At 48.9% G+C, this 14,602-nt stretch overlaps 1 protein-coding gene across 2 annotated transcripts; it reads right to left on the reverse strand.

Annotated features, from left to right (window-relative positions):
- Positions 1-3,300: 3,300 nt before the first annotated feature.
- On the reverse strand, positions 3,301-13,839 carry C8H14orf93 (chromosome 8 C14orf93 homolog). Of its 2 annotated transcripts, XM_025442638.3 has the most exons (6): positions 12,799-13,839; positions 9,686-10,006; positions 5,878-5,939; positions 5,553-5,656; positions 4,307-4,419; positions 3,301-4,046 (listed from the first exon to the last, which is right to left on the reverse strand). In XM_025442638.3, exons 1-6 carry the CDS (start codon positions 13,402-13,404, stop codon positions 3,627-3,629), a joined length of 1,626 nt encoding a protein of 541 aa, XP_025298423.1. In that variant the 5' UTR covers positions 13,405-13,839; the 3' UTR covers positions 3,301-3,626. The 2 variants fall into 2 exon arrangements, with proteins under 2 accessions (XP_025298423.1, XP_025298425.1); XM_025442640.3 differs by lacking the exon at positions 9,686-10,006.
- Positions 13,840-14,602: the final 763 nt, after the last annotated feature.

Genomic DNA, 14,602 nt, shown 5'->3' on the forward strand with positions numbered 1-14,602 from the left:
GTGTAGGCGGCTGCTGCTCTGTCTCTCAGGAATTGGGACCGGGGGAGGTGGGGGAGGGGAGGGGAACTCTTTGTTTGCAGTTGGAATGCGCGGAGGGGCACGGGGCGACGTGGGGCTCGTTCTGCGCAAGCATCGCGACTTTGTTCCCGCTGTGGCAGAGAGGAGGGAGATCCGTAAAGAGGGGGCCGGGGAGAGAGGTAGCTACGTAAAGAGGTTCAGAGACGCGTATGTGAAGAGCCCAGAAGGGCGAGGAAGCCGGCGTAGAGAAGCAGTGGGAGACCGCGAAAGAAAGGGGGAGCCGGGGGGAGCCGGGTGGGCAAGAGGGTGGTGCGGAGACCTAAGGACGAGCAGACCAAGAAAAAGGCAAATTTGTGAAAGTCCAGACAGAATGAGAGACCAACAGATCAACTGCAATGAAAACACCACTCTCTGAACCCAAAGCTCTGCGACAGAAGAGGCAGGAAAAGAGCTTTGGTGAATGTGTAAAAGGAGTGAGGAAGAGTGTTGGGACTAATCTCGATCTTCAGGGTAGGACAGCTAGAGGAATAGAGACACCCCCTGGTGTTTGGAAATGAGATTTTTTAGGAACTGTTTCAGGCGACTATGGAGATAGAAGGCCTGGATGTAGAGCTAGCGAACGCCTCCGGCTAGGTGGGCCCATAAGAGATTGGTGATGAAGAGTATCAAAGAGAAAGAAAAGAAATGTCATTTAGAGAGCCAGCAAGTGAAAATGGTCAGGGTGGAAAAGGGAAAGAGGAGGCTTCTAGTGTTGGCCATACTAGAAAGATCAATAAGGAAAGGAAGAAACGGTGGCTGAAGTTGAACATGCCTAATTAAATACTAGCACAACTGACTTTGCCCTGACTAGCACATCAGGGGCAAGAGGTGGAGGAGGTAGAATGGAGAAGGAAAAGGATTCCTTTGTATTTAGATAGTAAATGAGTATGAAAATTATATGCAAACAAACCATGCATATTATTTTCATTTCAACATTTTGAACACCTTTCATAATCTTAGTTTAGCCTTAGGGAATGGGGAAGCAAAGGAGGTTAATATCTTTGGGGAAATTAATTTGGCACAGACTATTTGGCTTCTTTGTCCTAACTGCATTGTCTCCCTGACCTCATCTCTCCCGAGAATCAGCCTCTCTTTTTCCCTGTCAGGCCTACAGCTTTTCTCTGATCCAGAGTAGAGTTCACTATCAGACTAGAAGCAGGGAACACTGAAAGCATTAGTAACAGAGGGGAGCTATCAGGTTGCATCCAGAACCTGCTGTGAGCGACATCTTCAGAATTAACCATAAGGCTCTCCCTCCTTTCCTGTCTCCAGATGGGGAAGGAGAACCTGGATTCTTCCTTCCAACTACTTACAGCCAAAATATCCACAGAGCCTCTTATATTTAGAACCTTTCCCACTTTAGAGTGAGGAGGGGAGAGTGAATCTAATGAGAAGTTGAGAAGCCTTTAAAAGGAGGTCCATGTGGGAGTTAGTGGTGGCAGCAATGGGCACAGTTGGGATCAATAACCTGTATTTTCAGGGCTTAACAAGGACGAGAGATAAGTGAAGGCAGGGATGCACTGAAGGCAGGCTCCGATCGTGCTCATGACCTCGGGGTAACTGTTCCATAGTCTGAACTGGAATTGAGTGCTCCACAGGCCCTGTTCTCCCTCTTAAAGACTTTTAATTACGAACTATGTACACAGATGGCTCCCAAATCCATACCTGTAGCCCAGACATTTTTTCTTTTTAAAAGTAAGCTCTTTATGGCCAACGTGGGGCTTGAACTCATGATCCTGAGATCAAGAGTTGCATGCTCCACTGACTAAGCCAGCCAGGAGCCCCTAGACCAGACTTTCTTAGACTTAAAAACTCAGCTGACTACCAGCATCTCCCCTTGGTTGTCTCAAAGGCATACAACACCCTCCATTGACTTCACCTTCCCTGCCTCCAGAAACTGGCTTCTCTGGAGTCCCCCGGGAAACGGCGCCATTAACCACTTAGCTGCTTAAGCCAGAAATCTGAACATCAACCTTCTGCGATCCCTCCACCTCATGTCCAACCATGAGGTCCTGTCACCAAGCCCTGTCGATTACAAAGTCCAATCAGTTTGGCTTCCTAAATATCTTCCAAATCTGTCCTCTCATGATTGTTTCTGTCTGGCCACCATCGCTTCTCTCCTGAGCCACTGCAAAAGTTCCCCCTGCCATCCGTCTCATACAGAGGGCAAGAGGTTCTTCTCAAACACAAAACCCATCATCTCATTTCCCTTTGATTTTTTGCTGCCTTTGAACTAAAGTCTACATTCTTTAAAATACTTGGTGAGGTCTCTGTTTCTCCAGCTTCTCTCTGCACCATCCCCTCCTCAAACCGTTCTGCAAGGGGATGGCAACTCCTCTGTGCTCTCTTGCCTCTGGGTTTTTGTCTCTGCCCATCCCTGGTTTGGAGCACTTGAAGCTTCCCCTTCCCTTCTGGTTAACTCCTCCCATCTTTCAGGTACCAATTTAAACACCACTCTCTGAGAAGCCTTTCCAGACCCCCAGAGTAGGTCAGCCACCCCTGTTGTCTGCTGCTGCTGCACCTGACGCTACCACCCCCCCCCCATCATCACCCTTATCACAGCTCATTTCACTGTTTACTTAACTGCCTGGGTTCCTGATTAGATCATAAAACCTCTAATCAGCATCTAACTCGATCAAAAATGTACCCACAGCACCTAACACAGTACCTGATACCTAGTAAGTTATAGGTATTTGTTGTATGACTGACTGAACAGAAAGCCATTTTTACTTCACAATCCACTTGTCAGGCACAAAGTTTGTGGGCGAATGTGTGTGGATGCATGTGCGTGAGTGTGCGCGCACGCACGCGCACACGCACACACACTCTCTTCAAAATACAGTTTGGCTGTTGGGACTACGAAATAGCTACAAAGCCCATATACTGCTGGGTCACACAGTGGGAGAGCAGCTGCCAGTGAGACTTGGGGACTCTTTAAGCTTTAATTTCTTCATGTGTAAGATGGGACTAATAATAAAATCTGCCTTACATAATTCAATAAACAATAGCTATTATATCTGTATCCCAATTCCCAAATAGGAATGGAGTGGTGTTCTGCTCAGAGGAATAAGCCCATGACCAAAACTGCCCACCAGGTGGCAGTATGATCCTGGACTGGCCCTGCGCTGCTTCCACTGCAGAGCCAGACCAGCAGTCAGGGGGAAGCAGAAGGTACAATCAGGGCTGCTTCCCCAGAGCTTTGAGTGAGACCAGGAAAAAAAGAAACCAACTCAGAGACTGGGGTATATGTCAAGAAGGCCTCATGTTTCCTTGACCCAAACTCCTCCCTTTCTCAGCCCAGGCTCCCTGAGGGGAGGCACTATGTATACTTAAAAATAAGCACTTTCTGGCTTGCCATTCACAGAGAAGGGGGGAGGTCCCCTTTCTAGGTAAGTGTTTTTATGCCACCACAGCTGCCAGCTTCCATTTCCATTGGGCACTGTTAAGAAGAGAGACAGATTTGCTTTCTCAGACTGCAGAGAACATCTTGTTATTCTGGGAGCCCCATGGCCACCCATTTTGGGAACATGGGGACTGGCAGAAGCCAGAGTTATTCTTGGTAATAGATTTCATTCATCCTTTTCCACCTTGATTTCAATGAACGAGTTCAAGTCAGGACAGCAGGTTTTGTGGGGTTGGTCAAAAGATGGGGAGACAGGTCCATTCTCATCACCTCCTTCATCTTCCTCTTCTTGGAAATTAGGATTATAAAGTTCTGGTGGAAGGAGCTGGGCCTCAGCAGAAGGTAGTCTGTCTGAGGGAGGCCCATACACACGGTTGGCTTTAGTGCCATGCTTAGAGTTGGCATCCAGGTGGTAGCAGAGCTCTGTGAGACGCTGGGCCCGGAACCGGGGAGGCCGGGCCACCCAGACACCTGGCTCATTAAGGCTGTCCTCTTCATCTGACATCAGCTCTTCTGTCACATCCTTCCATAGGCGTTGGTCCTCAGGTCCAAAATGCCTCATGATGCTGGATCGATTGGCAAAAAGCTAAGGTAGGAGCCCAAGGCAGAGATCAGGAAGAGAAACAAACTATGGGTTAGATTTAGGGAGAGGGCTCCTGTAGGATCTGTATCTGAGAGAACCTAGCCCCCAAACTCATCTTAGAACCTGCTTCCCCCCCCTCCCCTCTATCTGCTAACATTCCTGGCTCTCAACCCTATTCTCAGTGCCACGTGCTCTGGCCCTTCCCACTGCAGCTTAGCAGGGTTTAGTGTTTAGCATCTTGAAAGGAAGGCCTAGTAACCTACCCGGTATCTGCGACTTCGAAGCTTCTTCTCCTCTTTTTCCTTCAGGCCTTTAAAAGGGTTCAGGGAGTTGCGGTACTCACGCCTCTTAGTAAGGAAGTAGGCTACACAGGCTCCTGGCGGGGAGGGAGAAGGGTGGGGCCAGAGAGCAGGTCTTTTTTTCTGCCCTAACACTACTGGCTGTGAAGGTGAGAATCACTCTAGACTGGGGGGGGGGGAGGGGAGGCTTTCTCACAGACCAGACCCATCAGTATCTATTTATTCCTCTCTGGTTTGGTTCTCTCTGCTCACCTCCCTGTCCAGCACTGATTCCTCTCGTATCTCCCACTGGCACACAACAAGGCCAAGCTTCTGTAGCTCCCTCCCCCGACCCGGGGCTCAATTTCACCCACTCCCATTCTACTCTGCTGGTAGTGGATTACAAGTGCTTTTACAGCAGCTTTCTTAATGCTTTAGGGTTAGCTATGGGCAAATAACAGAAAAGAAAGTAGAAAATCCAGGATGTAATATTTAGGGACAAAAGGTCAGGCCTGGTTTCTGACTTCCTTTCATAACACCCTAGATTCAGGCACTGCAGAAACATCATGCCTGCTGCTGTTAGCTCTTTCCTTCTCCCATTTTCTTTTCTTTCTTTTTTTTTTTTAAGATTTATTTATTTATTTATGATAGACAGAGATAGAGAGAGAGAGAGAGAGAAAGAGAGGCAGAGACACAGGAGGAAGGAGAAGCAGGCTCCATGCCGGGAGCCCGACGCGGGACTTGATCCTGGGACTTCAGGATCGCGCCCTGGGCCAAAGGCAGGCACTAGACTGCTGAGCCACCCAGGGATCCCCTCCTTCTCCCATTTTCATTTCAAGCGGGATGGGGGGAATAAAAAGGCAATTAGAAACAATCCTGGGGCGCCTGGGTGGCTCAGTTGGTTGAGTGACTCTTGGTTTTGGCTCAGGTCATGATCTCAGGGTCCTGGGATAGAGTGCCAAGTCAGCTCCACACTCAGTGGGGAGTCTGCTTGAGATTCTCTCCCTCCCACCCCACCCTGCTCAATCTCTCTTTCTCTCAAATAAACAAACACAAATAAATAATAGAAGAAAAGGAAACAATCCTGTGAAGAAAATGTGAGAACAGCCAAAAATTTTTTTTAAGTCCACTGTTTTCAAAACCACCTAAATCATCTCCATTATGCCTCTTCTCTGACCAGGAACAGCGAGTGGAAAAAAGATGAGATAGGAGTTAGGTCAGTTTTTCTCACCTTTCAGCTCCTTATCCGTGTAATTGTGGGGACTGGTCACCAGCTCTTGCTTGAGCTTTTCCAGAAGGAACTTCACTACTGAAATATTCCAAGAGGACTTGATGCTGCCACAAGGAAGATCATGAACAAAGCAGTCAGCATTTTAAAAGCCAGACAGAGATTCTTGGCATGAAACAACTTTGTGGTAAACTCCTCCTCAGCCAAGGACAAGCAAGGGGCAATGGTGAGGTGAAAGCCTTAGCCTCATTGTTATAGTGGAGCAGCCCTCTACTTCCCTCTCCTTGGCAGAGTACCTTGGGATGCTTTTTCCTCAAAAGGATCATACCTTTCAGACCCATTGAATCTCTTGTCGTTGGTGATGTGGTTATGCACATTGTGGACCAATTTCTAGGGGAAAAAAACAAATACAGATTCAAGCCGGGAGTGGATATGATGAAAGCCTCCTCTGTTCCCTAGGCCTTGTCCCTACGGGGTTCTCTGCCCAAATCCTTCCTATAGTCTTGGCACCATTTCTGTAGATGCCATTTCATAGTCAGAGAGCCCAACGAACTCAGTATTTGGAGTGTCCTTCTTTTTGTGGTCCTTTTCAAATAATCTGTATGAAGACTCCAGGATCATCCCTGGTCTTAACTTCTGTTCCTGTGGAATATGATCACTAGAGCCAAAGGTCATAGATATTTTGACAAACATACTCCTTCCTAGTAGCCAGGAGAGAGCAAATATACACCAGGACTACTGCAAGTGGACATTTCTTGAGGCCCCCTACTCTTGGAAATTTTAACATTTTATTTACAATATATCTATTTCTTTTCATCTAAAAATGTCTTCTTAATCTTCTAGTAAAACTGATGACCCAGGAAAATGCCCTAGGTATATCCCTTTGCACATTTCCACAAATCTCAGGGGTACACACATCATGGTCTGAAAAACAAAAACCCAAAATAACAGAAATGTGAAATGCAAAGGACCTTGGAAATGCTATCACCCAACCTCCCTTTCACATCATTAAACAGGCTCTCAGCTTTGTTTATATACTTTTAAGAACGGGTTCTCACTAGTCTTTTGAGTCAGCTTATTTTATTGTTGAACATCTCTGATTGTTAAAAAGTTCCTGTCTTAGACTCCAATATCTGACCAGTTTTGCCCCTGACAGCACCTAAAATCTTTGAAGACATGTCTAACGTACTCCCTGAGTCTTCTATCAGGTCTAAATATCCCCAAATGCTTCAGCCATTCCTTAGGACAGTTTCCAGACAGACTCATCATGAAACCATCAGGTTCTCTCTGGCTTGCCAGTGTCCCTTGGACACCGTGGCAGTGGGAACTGAATTTAATGCATCGCTGGAGACCCAGCCAAAGGGAGCATTACTTCCTGGAGTGGCACTCTACACTTCTAGGAATGAAACCCAAGACAGTATTACCTTCTTAGCAACCCTATCCCTATTCCCAGTGTCACAGAGTTTATTCCTAGTGAGCTTATAGTCAACTCAAGTCCATTTTGCACATGGATTCCTATCTCTGCCATTCTGCACCTGTTTCATTTTTTTAAACTTTGATGCAAGATTTTACATTTCCTCTAATTAAATTTTGGTGTTTCTGATTGTATTTTCATCCCAAGCTCCCTCGGTCAGTGGAAATTCCCAGTCCCAAACCGATGGACTCATATCCTGATCTTAGGACTTCAGCTTCAATTGAGAAATCCCCAATTTAGAAAGAAATCTTTTGCCTCTAGGACTGACTGACCATACCAGATAAGGAAACTACTGTCAACTTTTTATGGTGAGGGTCTCCACTCTATAAAAAGGCCTGTTATTTTATCTCTTATAAGTCCCAACTTAGGGATCCCTGGGTGGCGCAGTGGTTTAGCGCCTGCCTTTGGCCCAGGGCGCGATCCTGGAGACCCGGGATCGAATCCCACGTCGGGCTCCCGGTGCATGGAGCCTGCTTCTCCCTCTGCCTGTGTCTCTGCCTCTCTCTCTCTGTGTGTGTGTGACTATCATAAATAAATTTAAAAAAATTAAAAAAAAAAAAAGTCCCAACTTAAGGAATCACAAGAGATGGGTGAATGCCTCAGAAAGAATTTGAAAGTGTTGCAAAAAAGAAAAGAAAAAAGGAAAGAAAAGAAAAAAAAGAAGGAGTTGCACAGCTTCCAATTCAAGTGGCCTGGAAGAGATCAGTTGATAAAAATCATACCAGGCTTGAAGTGGAAAGGGAAAATACTCTAAGACAATAATAAGTGTTAAGACTATAAAGGCCGCTGGCTCACCTACCTTCTGAGTGAGCTAAAAATAAATACATTTCCCCAAGGAGTGGCTGGGATCTGCCTCGTTCCAAGAAGTCAGTGGTTCCCGTTTGGTCCTTTGGATGGATCCCTAGCAGCAATCCACAGTGGCCAGAACAGATTAGAGGACTGCCCCTCTGCTTCCTTCCCAGAGCTAGAATCTGGAAGACGGAAGGCCTGAAACTATCCCTGTCCCTCGAAACCACAGTCTGGCACAGAAACATCTGAAACTTTCCTCTGCGACTGGGCGGTAAGATTCCCTGACTGGTCCTCCAGAGCCTTTCAAGTACTGTAACAATGCACGAGGGGTGAGCACACTGTCCTCCTGTAAAGTCATCCATTCCACTGAACTCTTCAAAGGGCCGGCAGTACCCAGGCCTCAACCACAGACCTCTCCCCAGAGGATGGAGGCAGAAAAATGGGAGTGGTAAAAAAAATAAAAAGAAAAGAAAAAGAAAAATGGAAGTGATGAAAAAAAAGAAGTCCCGCTTTTATGCCAATTGTGATTCTCACATGTTTATTCATGATTTTAAAACTATGGAGTTTTGGGAAATCCCTCGAAATGCATTTCTGGGTATATGCCTCCATTTCTATCACTGGCAGCAAGAGTGGCCCTCTTAGGCCAGAAGTCTGTGACAGAAAAACGAAACCTATTCCCTATTCTTGATAAGTAAGCTATCCTTGAACATAGCTAACATTTTTTTTTCTTTTTCATAGCCAACATTTATTTATTTATTTATTTATTTATTTATTTATTTATTTATTTATTTTTCATAGCCAACATTTAAACTGAAGGTTAGAAACCAGTTGATTTTGATTATGAATGGTGTCTTCCTTCCCAGGGATGGAAAGAACCCCTCAATGTAAAAACAAATCAAATGAAAGGGAAGGTAAGAGTCAGGAGTCCTTAGAAAAGGGAAAAGGAAGCAAGAATAATAAAAGAAGAAGCTTCAGTAAAGATGAAGGAGGTATGCATGGTAACTGGTTGTCTTCAACCTTTACTAAGACTATGACAAGAAGAAAAGGGCTAGACTGTGACCAGATTTCATTTCCGGTGGGTGTGAATGGTGAGTTCCCCTCCTATCCAGAACTCTCCAGTGACTCTATCAGCCATGAGCCAGAGAGGGAAACACCTTACAAGTCCATATATGATCAGGATCTAGCTAAAGAACACCCCTGTGGTTATCAGAAACATGTTTTGGGGGCACAGAGGTGATCCAGAGGATTTTGGTCACCATAGAGCAAGGTTTCTCAATCCTGGCGCAATAGATGTTTTAGGTCGAATAATTGTGGGCGGCTCCCCTGTGCACTGGAAGATGTTTAGTGATGCTCCTGAGGCAGCCCAGTACCTGCCCTGCCAAGAGCTCTTAGAATCCCTACACTCACCAAACCTTGTGACTGAGCTGAGTGTCTAGGGACCCTCCGCTCCTCTGGGGCTTGGGGCCACCTCGGCACACGTTGGCCTTTCTGCCAAGGGGCTCCTCACTGCTTGTCCTGAAAACTGGCAACTTGCTGGCCGTTTCCAGTGCTACCCTTCAGTGGTCAGTCTGCTCAATCCCTTAAATATCTTCCCAGCAGGATTACTAGATCACGGGGAGGAGATGTGATACAATTCCCTTCTCTTTGAACAGAAGATTTCAATCTATCTGGAAAAGCCTTAAAAATGTTCCCTGATTAGCAGGAGGTCTGCGTATCCCCCAGGGCTGTGGGCCAAGCTGTCTCCTCCTCGCCCCTCCCACTCCAGTAGGGATTCAGGATACCATTCATTCAATGGAAATAAAGTCAACCCACATTTCATTCTTCACTTCTCTCTCCAGACTGAAGAAAAATGCATAGAATTGAGCTCACTCACGGAGAGTACCAGATCCCGCTTGCGCCTGGAGTTCTTCTGCCCACTCCCTCTGGTCCTGCACGGGGAAGCAGTAAACCCTAGAGAGTGTCTCAGCTCCCCTGTTCCCCCAGGGCCTGACTCTTCCAAGGCACCATCCAGGGCAGCAGCAGCACTGAGCATGTCCTCGGGGCGGGGTGGTGGCAGCTTGCTTCCATTTTCTGGCCCTGTCTCTGAGGTTGCCCGCTGGATGGCCAGTTGTGTGGCTGGTGAGAGCTGCTTGGCATAAGCAGGGACCAGCACCCGCTGCACTGCACCCTCAGAGGCCACATAATCATCCACCAGCTAAGAACATAAAAAAGAATAGCCTATTAGCCATCCAGGCTTAGGGGAACCTGGTCAACCATCATTCTCTGGCCAAAGATAGTGAACAGAGAGTGGAAAGCCGGGGGAATCCAGCACAGTCTCCAATGGCCAGGAGCTTTTTTCTCTGGGACTCTTACGGGAGTGTTGGCAAATAATTCTTGGATATACAGGGCCTCTCGTGTTGAATTGTTACTGTACGACTGATTACAAGGACAAGGCTTGTTTCTGACGCTCCATTTGCGAGGAATCATCTGTGATTTGCTCTTGGGTATAAGAATCATAGCCAGGCAAGTGTTTTGTCTAAAAGGGACTGAGGGAGGAAGTGATGACAAGAAAGGAACACCAAGCAAGAGTAGGAACAAGAAAATAAAGTGGTAACAACAAATAGAAGAAACAGGAGAAAAACGGGAGGAAAGAAGAGAGACATAAAATCAGAAATTTCTAGAGAGGCTGGCACCAGCTGCCCCCCACCCCACCCCATTCCCCTTGCAGGACCTGTCTGTGTCCTCACCTTCATTCTGCCCTGGCCGCATCCGACTGTCACTGTCCTGACATCTACTTGCTGCCTGTGCCCTCATTCAAGGACATACAGGGCAGGGAAAGGAAGGAGGGAGGAAGGAGAGAGAGGGAAGAAAGGAAGGGGGATTTCTGAAGCCAAGAAAACAAAACAATGAAAGTGGGGGGAAAAAAGACACAGAAAGAAGCAGGGGAGGAGGTTGAGATTTATAGACCTGTGAGCTGCTTTCTACACTGTGAAATCTAATTCTATCCTGTCGGCTTGGAAGCCTTCCTTCCTTGCCTGACAGAAGCAACGCTCAGGGCATCACCTGGCCTGCTACCTGCTACCTGCTACCCCCTGCCACCTCCCACATCTCCGCAACCCCCCTCCCCCACGGAGAGTCCTGGCTGGGCACAGTGGGGCAAGGGGCAGTGGCCACCACCCACCACATGGCTAGGCCTTCAGGGAGCAGTGACCAGCTGCATTGTGACACTGGAGGGGCATGGGGAGCTTAACATTCATTTCTCAGATCTAGCAGGTGGGCTGGGAGTTTCCTCCCTCCCATCTCCCCTGTGCGTTCTGCTCCTTTTCTCTTTCCTGGGTGTCTGGGCCTTGTTGTGCTGGCTGCTGCGGAAAGAGGAAGGAGAGGGCAGCGGGGGAGCACAGGGGACGAGAGCCAACAGACCTCCCACTGTCTCTCAAGTGGTGACACATCTGTTACTTTCCCATCCCTCTGATCTCCCTAGTTGCTCTGGCTCCTTTTCGTACTTCCATGTGCCACGCTCTGCAGTTTTTACTCTACTCAGCGAGGGTTTTCCTGCTCAGAGGGCCCTGAGCAGTAAAGAAACTGAAATAGCACAGGGTACTTCTGTGTCTTTTCCTGCTCACAAAATATGCGTGCTTGCTTCTTGCTTCCCCACTCCTCCCTATCTGTCACCTTCTTCCCAGGAACTGTTGGCTGGCCACTTCTTGTCCTCATATTATTCCCTTCCCTCTACCTCCTTCCCACCTTTCCTTATGTGCCCTTGAGTGCATAATACTCTTTCCCTTTAGATTCACCTTTCCAGAGCACCTGGGTGGCTCAGTTGGTTAAGCATCTGCCTTTAGCTCAGGTCATGATCCCAGGATCCTGGGATCCAGCCCCTCATGGCATCGCCCTCCCTGCTCTGTGGGGAGCCTGCTTCTCCCTCTCCCTGTGCCTGCCATTCTCCCTCCTGTGCTCTCTGTGTGTCAGATAAATAAATAAAATCTTTAAAAAAAAAAAAAAAAGGGCAGCCCAGGTGGCTCGGCGGTTTAGCACCGCCTTCAGCCCAGGGTATGATCCTGGAGACCTGGGATCGAGTCCCACATCAGGCTCCCTGCATGGAGCCTGCTTCTCCCTCTGCCTGTGTCTCTGCCTCTCTGCCTCTGTGTCTTTCATTAATAAATAAATAAAATCGGGATCCCTGGGTGGCGCAGCGGTTTGGCGCCTGCCTTTGGCCCAGGGCGCGATCCTGGAGACCCGGGATCGAATCCCACATCGGGCTCCCGGTGCATGGAGCCTGCTTCTCCCTCTGCCTGTGTCTCTGCCTCTCTCTCTCTGTAACTATCATAAATAAATAAAAATTAAAATAAATAAATAAAATCTTAAAAAAAAAAAAACAGCTTCACCTTTCCTCGACACCCTTTTTCCACTTTTTTCTCCTTCCTCCACCCTTCATCTCCACCTGCTGCCTTTCCTCCCTACACCTGTCTTTCTGTTCTCTTTGTCCTCCGCCTCTCTCCTTCCTTCTCTTTCCTCCCTCTCTGTCCTTCTCCCTCTCCAGCTCTCCCTTTCTCCCCTCTATATTCCCCCCTCTCTCTCGGTACTGAATTCCTCTTGGCAAGCAGAGGGCCCATGATAAAATATGAATGAGCCGTCTGTGCACGGCAGGCCGCCTGGCCAGGAGCCGCAGAGCCCCGGGAGCAGCCAAGCCAGCCGTGGAGGGGAAGGTAGCACTGCAGAGCTACAGAGAGGCAGGGACAGGCACAGCGGCCACCACACCCACCAGAAACGACCTCCCTGCCCAAGAGGCTGCGATGCAGAAGACAGTGGAGGAGCGACAACTAGCCCTGCCAGCAAAGGAAAGTTGGTGCTGTCCTGTTTCAGCCCAAGTGAAACCTGAAGAAAGGCTGCCGGCTGGAAAGAAACCTGAGGGAGGGAGGAGGAAGAGAGGACCAGGCTGCGAGAAGCCCTCAGGAGCAACCACGCAACACTCACGACACCCGCGGTCTGCTCTGGGGCCATACTCACGGGATTGAGCATTGGGGCCGCCTCGCTGGCAGCCAGGGCACACCCAGGGAGCCGCATGTCTCTCTGGGCGGCTGGGAAGCCTAAGGGCCCGGGCGCCCCGGCCGCGGTGGCTCCCACCTGCCACAGCTCCTCAATCACCACCTGCATGCCGCCTCCCACGCTGTCACAATCTTCTTCTGCGCCCGCGGCCGCTGAGGCCTTGCAGGCTTCCCCGGGGCTCTCCTTGAGAGGCCCCGGCTCCTCCGGCGGGGAGCCGTGCGCCCGGCTGACCTCATCTTCATCAGGGGCTGAGGCTTTCCCTTGCTTCAGCTCACCCACCTCCTCCTGGAGACGTTTTAGCAATTCATTGTTGGCCCTGGCGAGCCCCAGAGCGGCCTCAGCCAGGCCCACTGCCTTCTCCACCCGCTGGTAGATAATATGCAGGAGCTGCTCTGGACTCTGAACTGCCAGGCCGTGTCCCGTCACCGTGATAGGGGTGCTGGCAGGAGGGTTCCCGCCCTGGGAGCCTGTGCTGCTCGCACCGGTCTCGCTCTTACAGGCACAGCAGCAGCATCTGGCCTCGCTGCCACCAGGAGGGGAAAAGAGAATGGTGGCACTGAAGGACATGGCTGATGGCAGCAGGGACTTCTGTGCTCACAGCTGGACTGCTCCAAAAGGTGTCCCCGGTCGGCCGGACTCGAGGCGCGTAGGAAGCACTGGCCTCTTTGGATTTACTTTCCTTTTTCATGGAGGGTGACCAGAGAAGCCTGGGTACCAGGCAGTGGGCTCTGCGGAGGAGGAGTAGGCAAGCTGTGAAGGAGCATGCAGTCCATGGCTGCCAGTGCTCAGCCTGCAGAGGAGAGATGCCTTCTATGTGCAGATCCTGTGCTCTCCTAGCACAGCACACTGGGTGTCCCACTCACCGCTGACCCAAAGGGTGGTGCTGACACAGGCCTTCCTGATGAACACAGTTGCAGGGAGTAGAAGGTATTCCTCCTGCACCCAAGCATGGAAACCCCTGCCTCCAAACTGAGGAACAGAGGGGGACTTAAAAGGACCCACAAACATCTGAAAAGATGAGAAGATTAAGGAAGAAAAATGCAAATCTGTCTTTGCCTCCTCACTATCTTTGCTGTAATAACAGTCATTGCCTTTTGTCTCCTTGACATCATTCCTTAAGGAGTTCAGAACACTTCCCGCAGGTTATCTCAACCACACAGAAGCTCTAAGAAACACATATTACCCCAGGTCCGCTGAAGAGAAATGCAGACGAGTTATAGATCTTTTTCAAGGTCAGAGGGAGACAGTGGAATCCAGTTATTGCTACTTTCAATCTAGTGTTTATTTTTCTTTAACTGATACCACTTTGTGTTGACATAAAGAATCACGATTCTATCCTCTCTATAATTTTCTTACAGATGCATTCAGAGTAAGAATCCTGGGTAAGGAACATGCCCATTACTGCTGCCCTCAACATGTCACCAACGTCACACTATCATATCACTGACACTTTGGGGATGGGGCAGGGAAAGGATAGGGAAAGCTGGGTCACAGAATCAAGTTGCAGTGACCCAGGGCTGCACAGCCCCCTGGCTCTCACAGCTGGGCATATGGGCCGCCAGCCTGGGAAAAGGAATTCAGCTGTTCTAAATCCTACAGCTGGTAACCCTGAGAAATCACCTCTGGGGCCCCTCATCTCCACTCCTCAAGCTCCTTGAGGGAAGGACAAAGCTCAACAGGCATGTCTAAATAGCTCAGTGCTGCCACTTTGCCCACATAACCAGCCCTATTAAAGAGGAAACCAGAATATCGATGACAAACCAAA

This window comes from Canis lupus, chromosome 8 (assembly GCF_003254725.2).
Source record: "Canis lupus dingo isolate Sandy chromosome 8, ASM325472v2, whole genome shotgun sequence".
NCBI lineage: Eukaryota > Metazoa > Chordata > Mammalia > Carnivora > Canidae > Canis > Canis lupus.

Coding starts and splice junctions, on each gene's coding strand:
- C8H14orf93 (XM_025442638.3), bottom strand. CDS start 13,404: ATGTCCTTCAGTGCCACCATTCTCTTTTCCCCTCCTGGTGGCAGCGAG. Junction 5,657..5,877: donor AGATTCAATGGGTCTGAAAG/GTATGATCCTTT, acceptor TCCTTGTGGCAG/CATCAAGTCCTCTTGGAATA. Junction 4,047..4,306: donor TTCGAAGTCGCAGATACCGG/GTAGGTTACTAG, acceptor CTCCTACCTTAG/CTTTTTGCCAATCGATCCAG.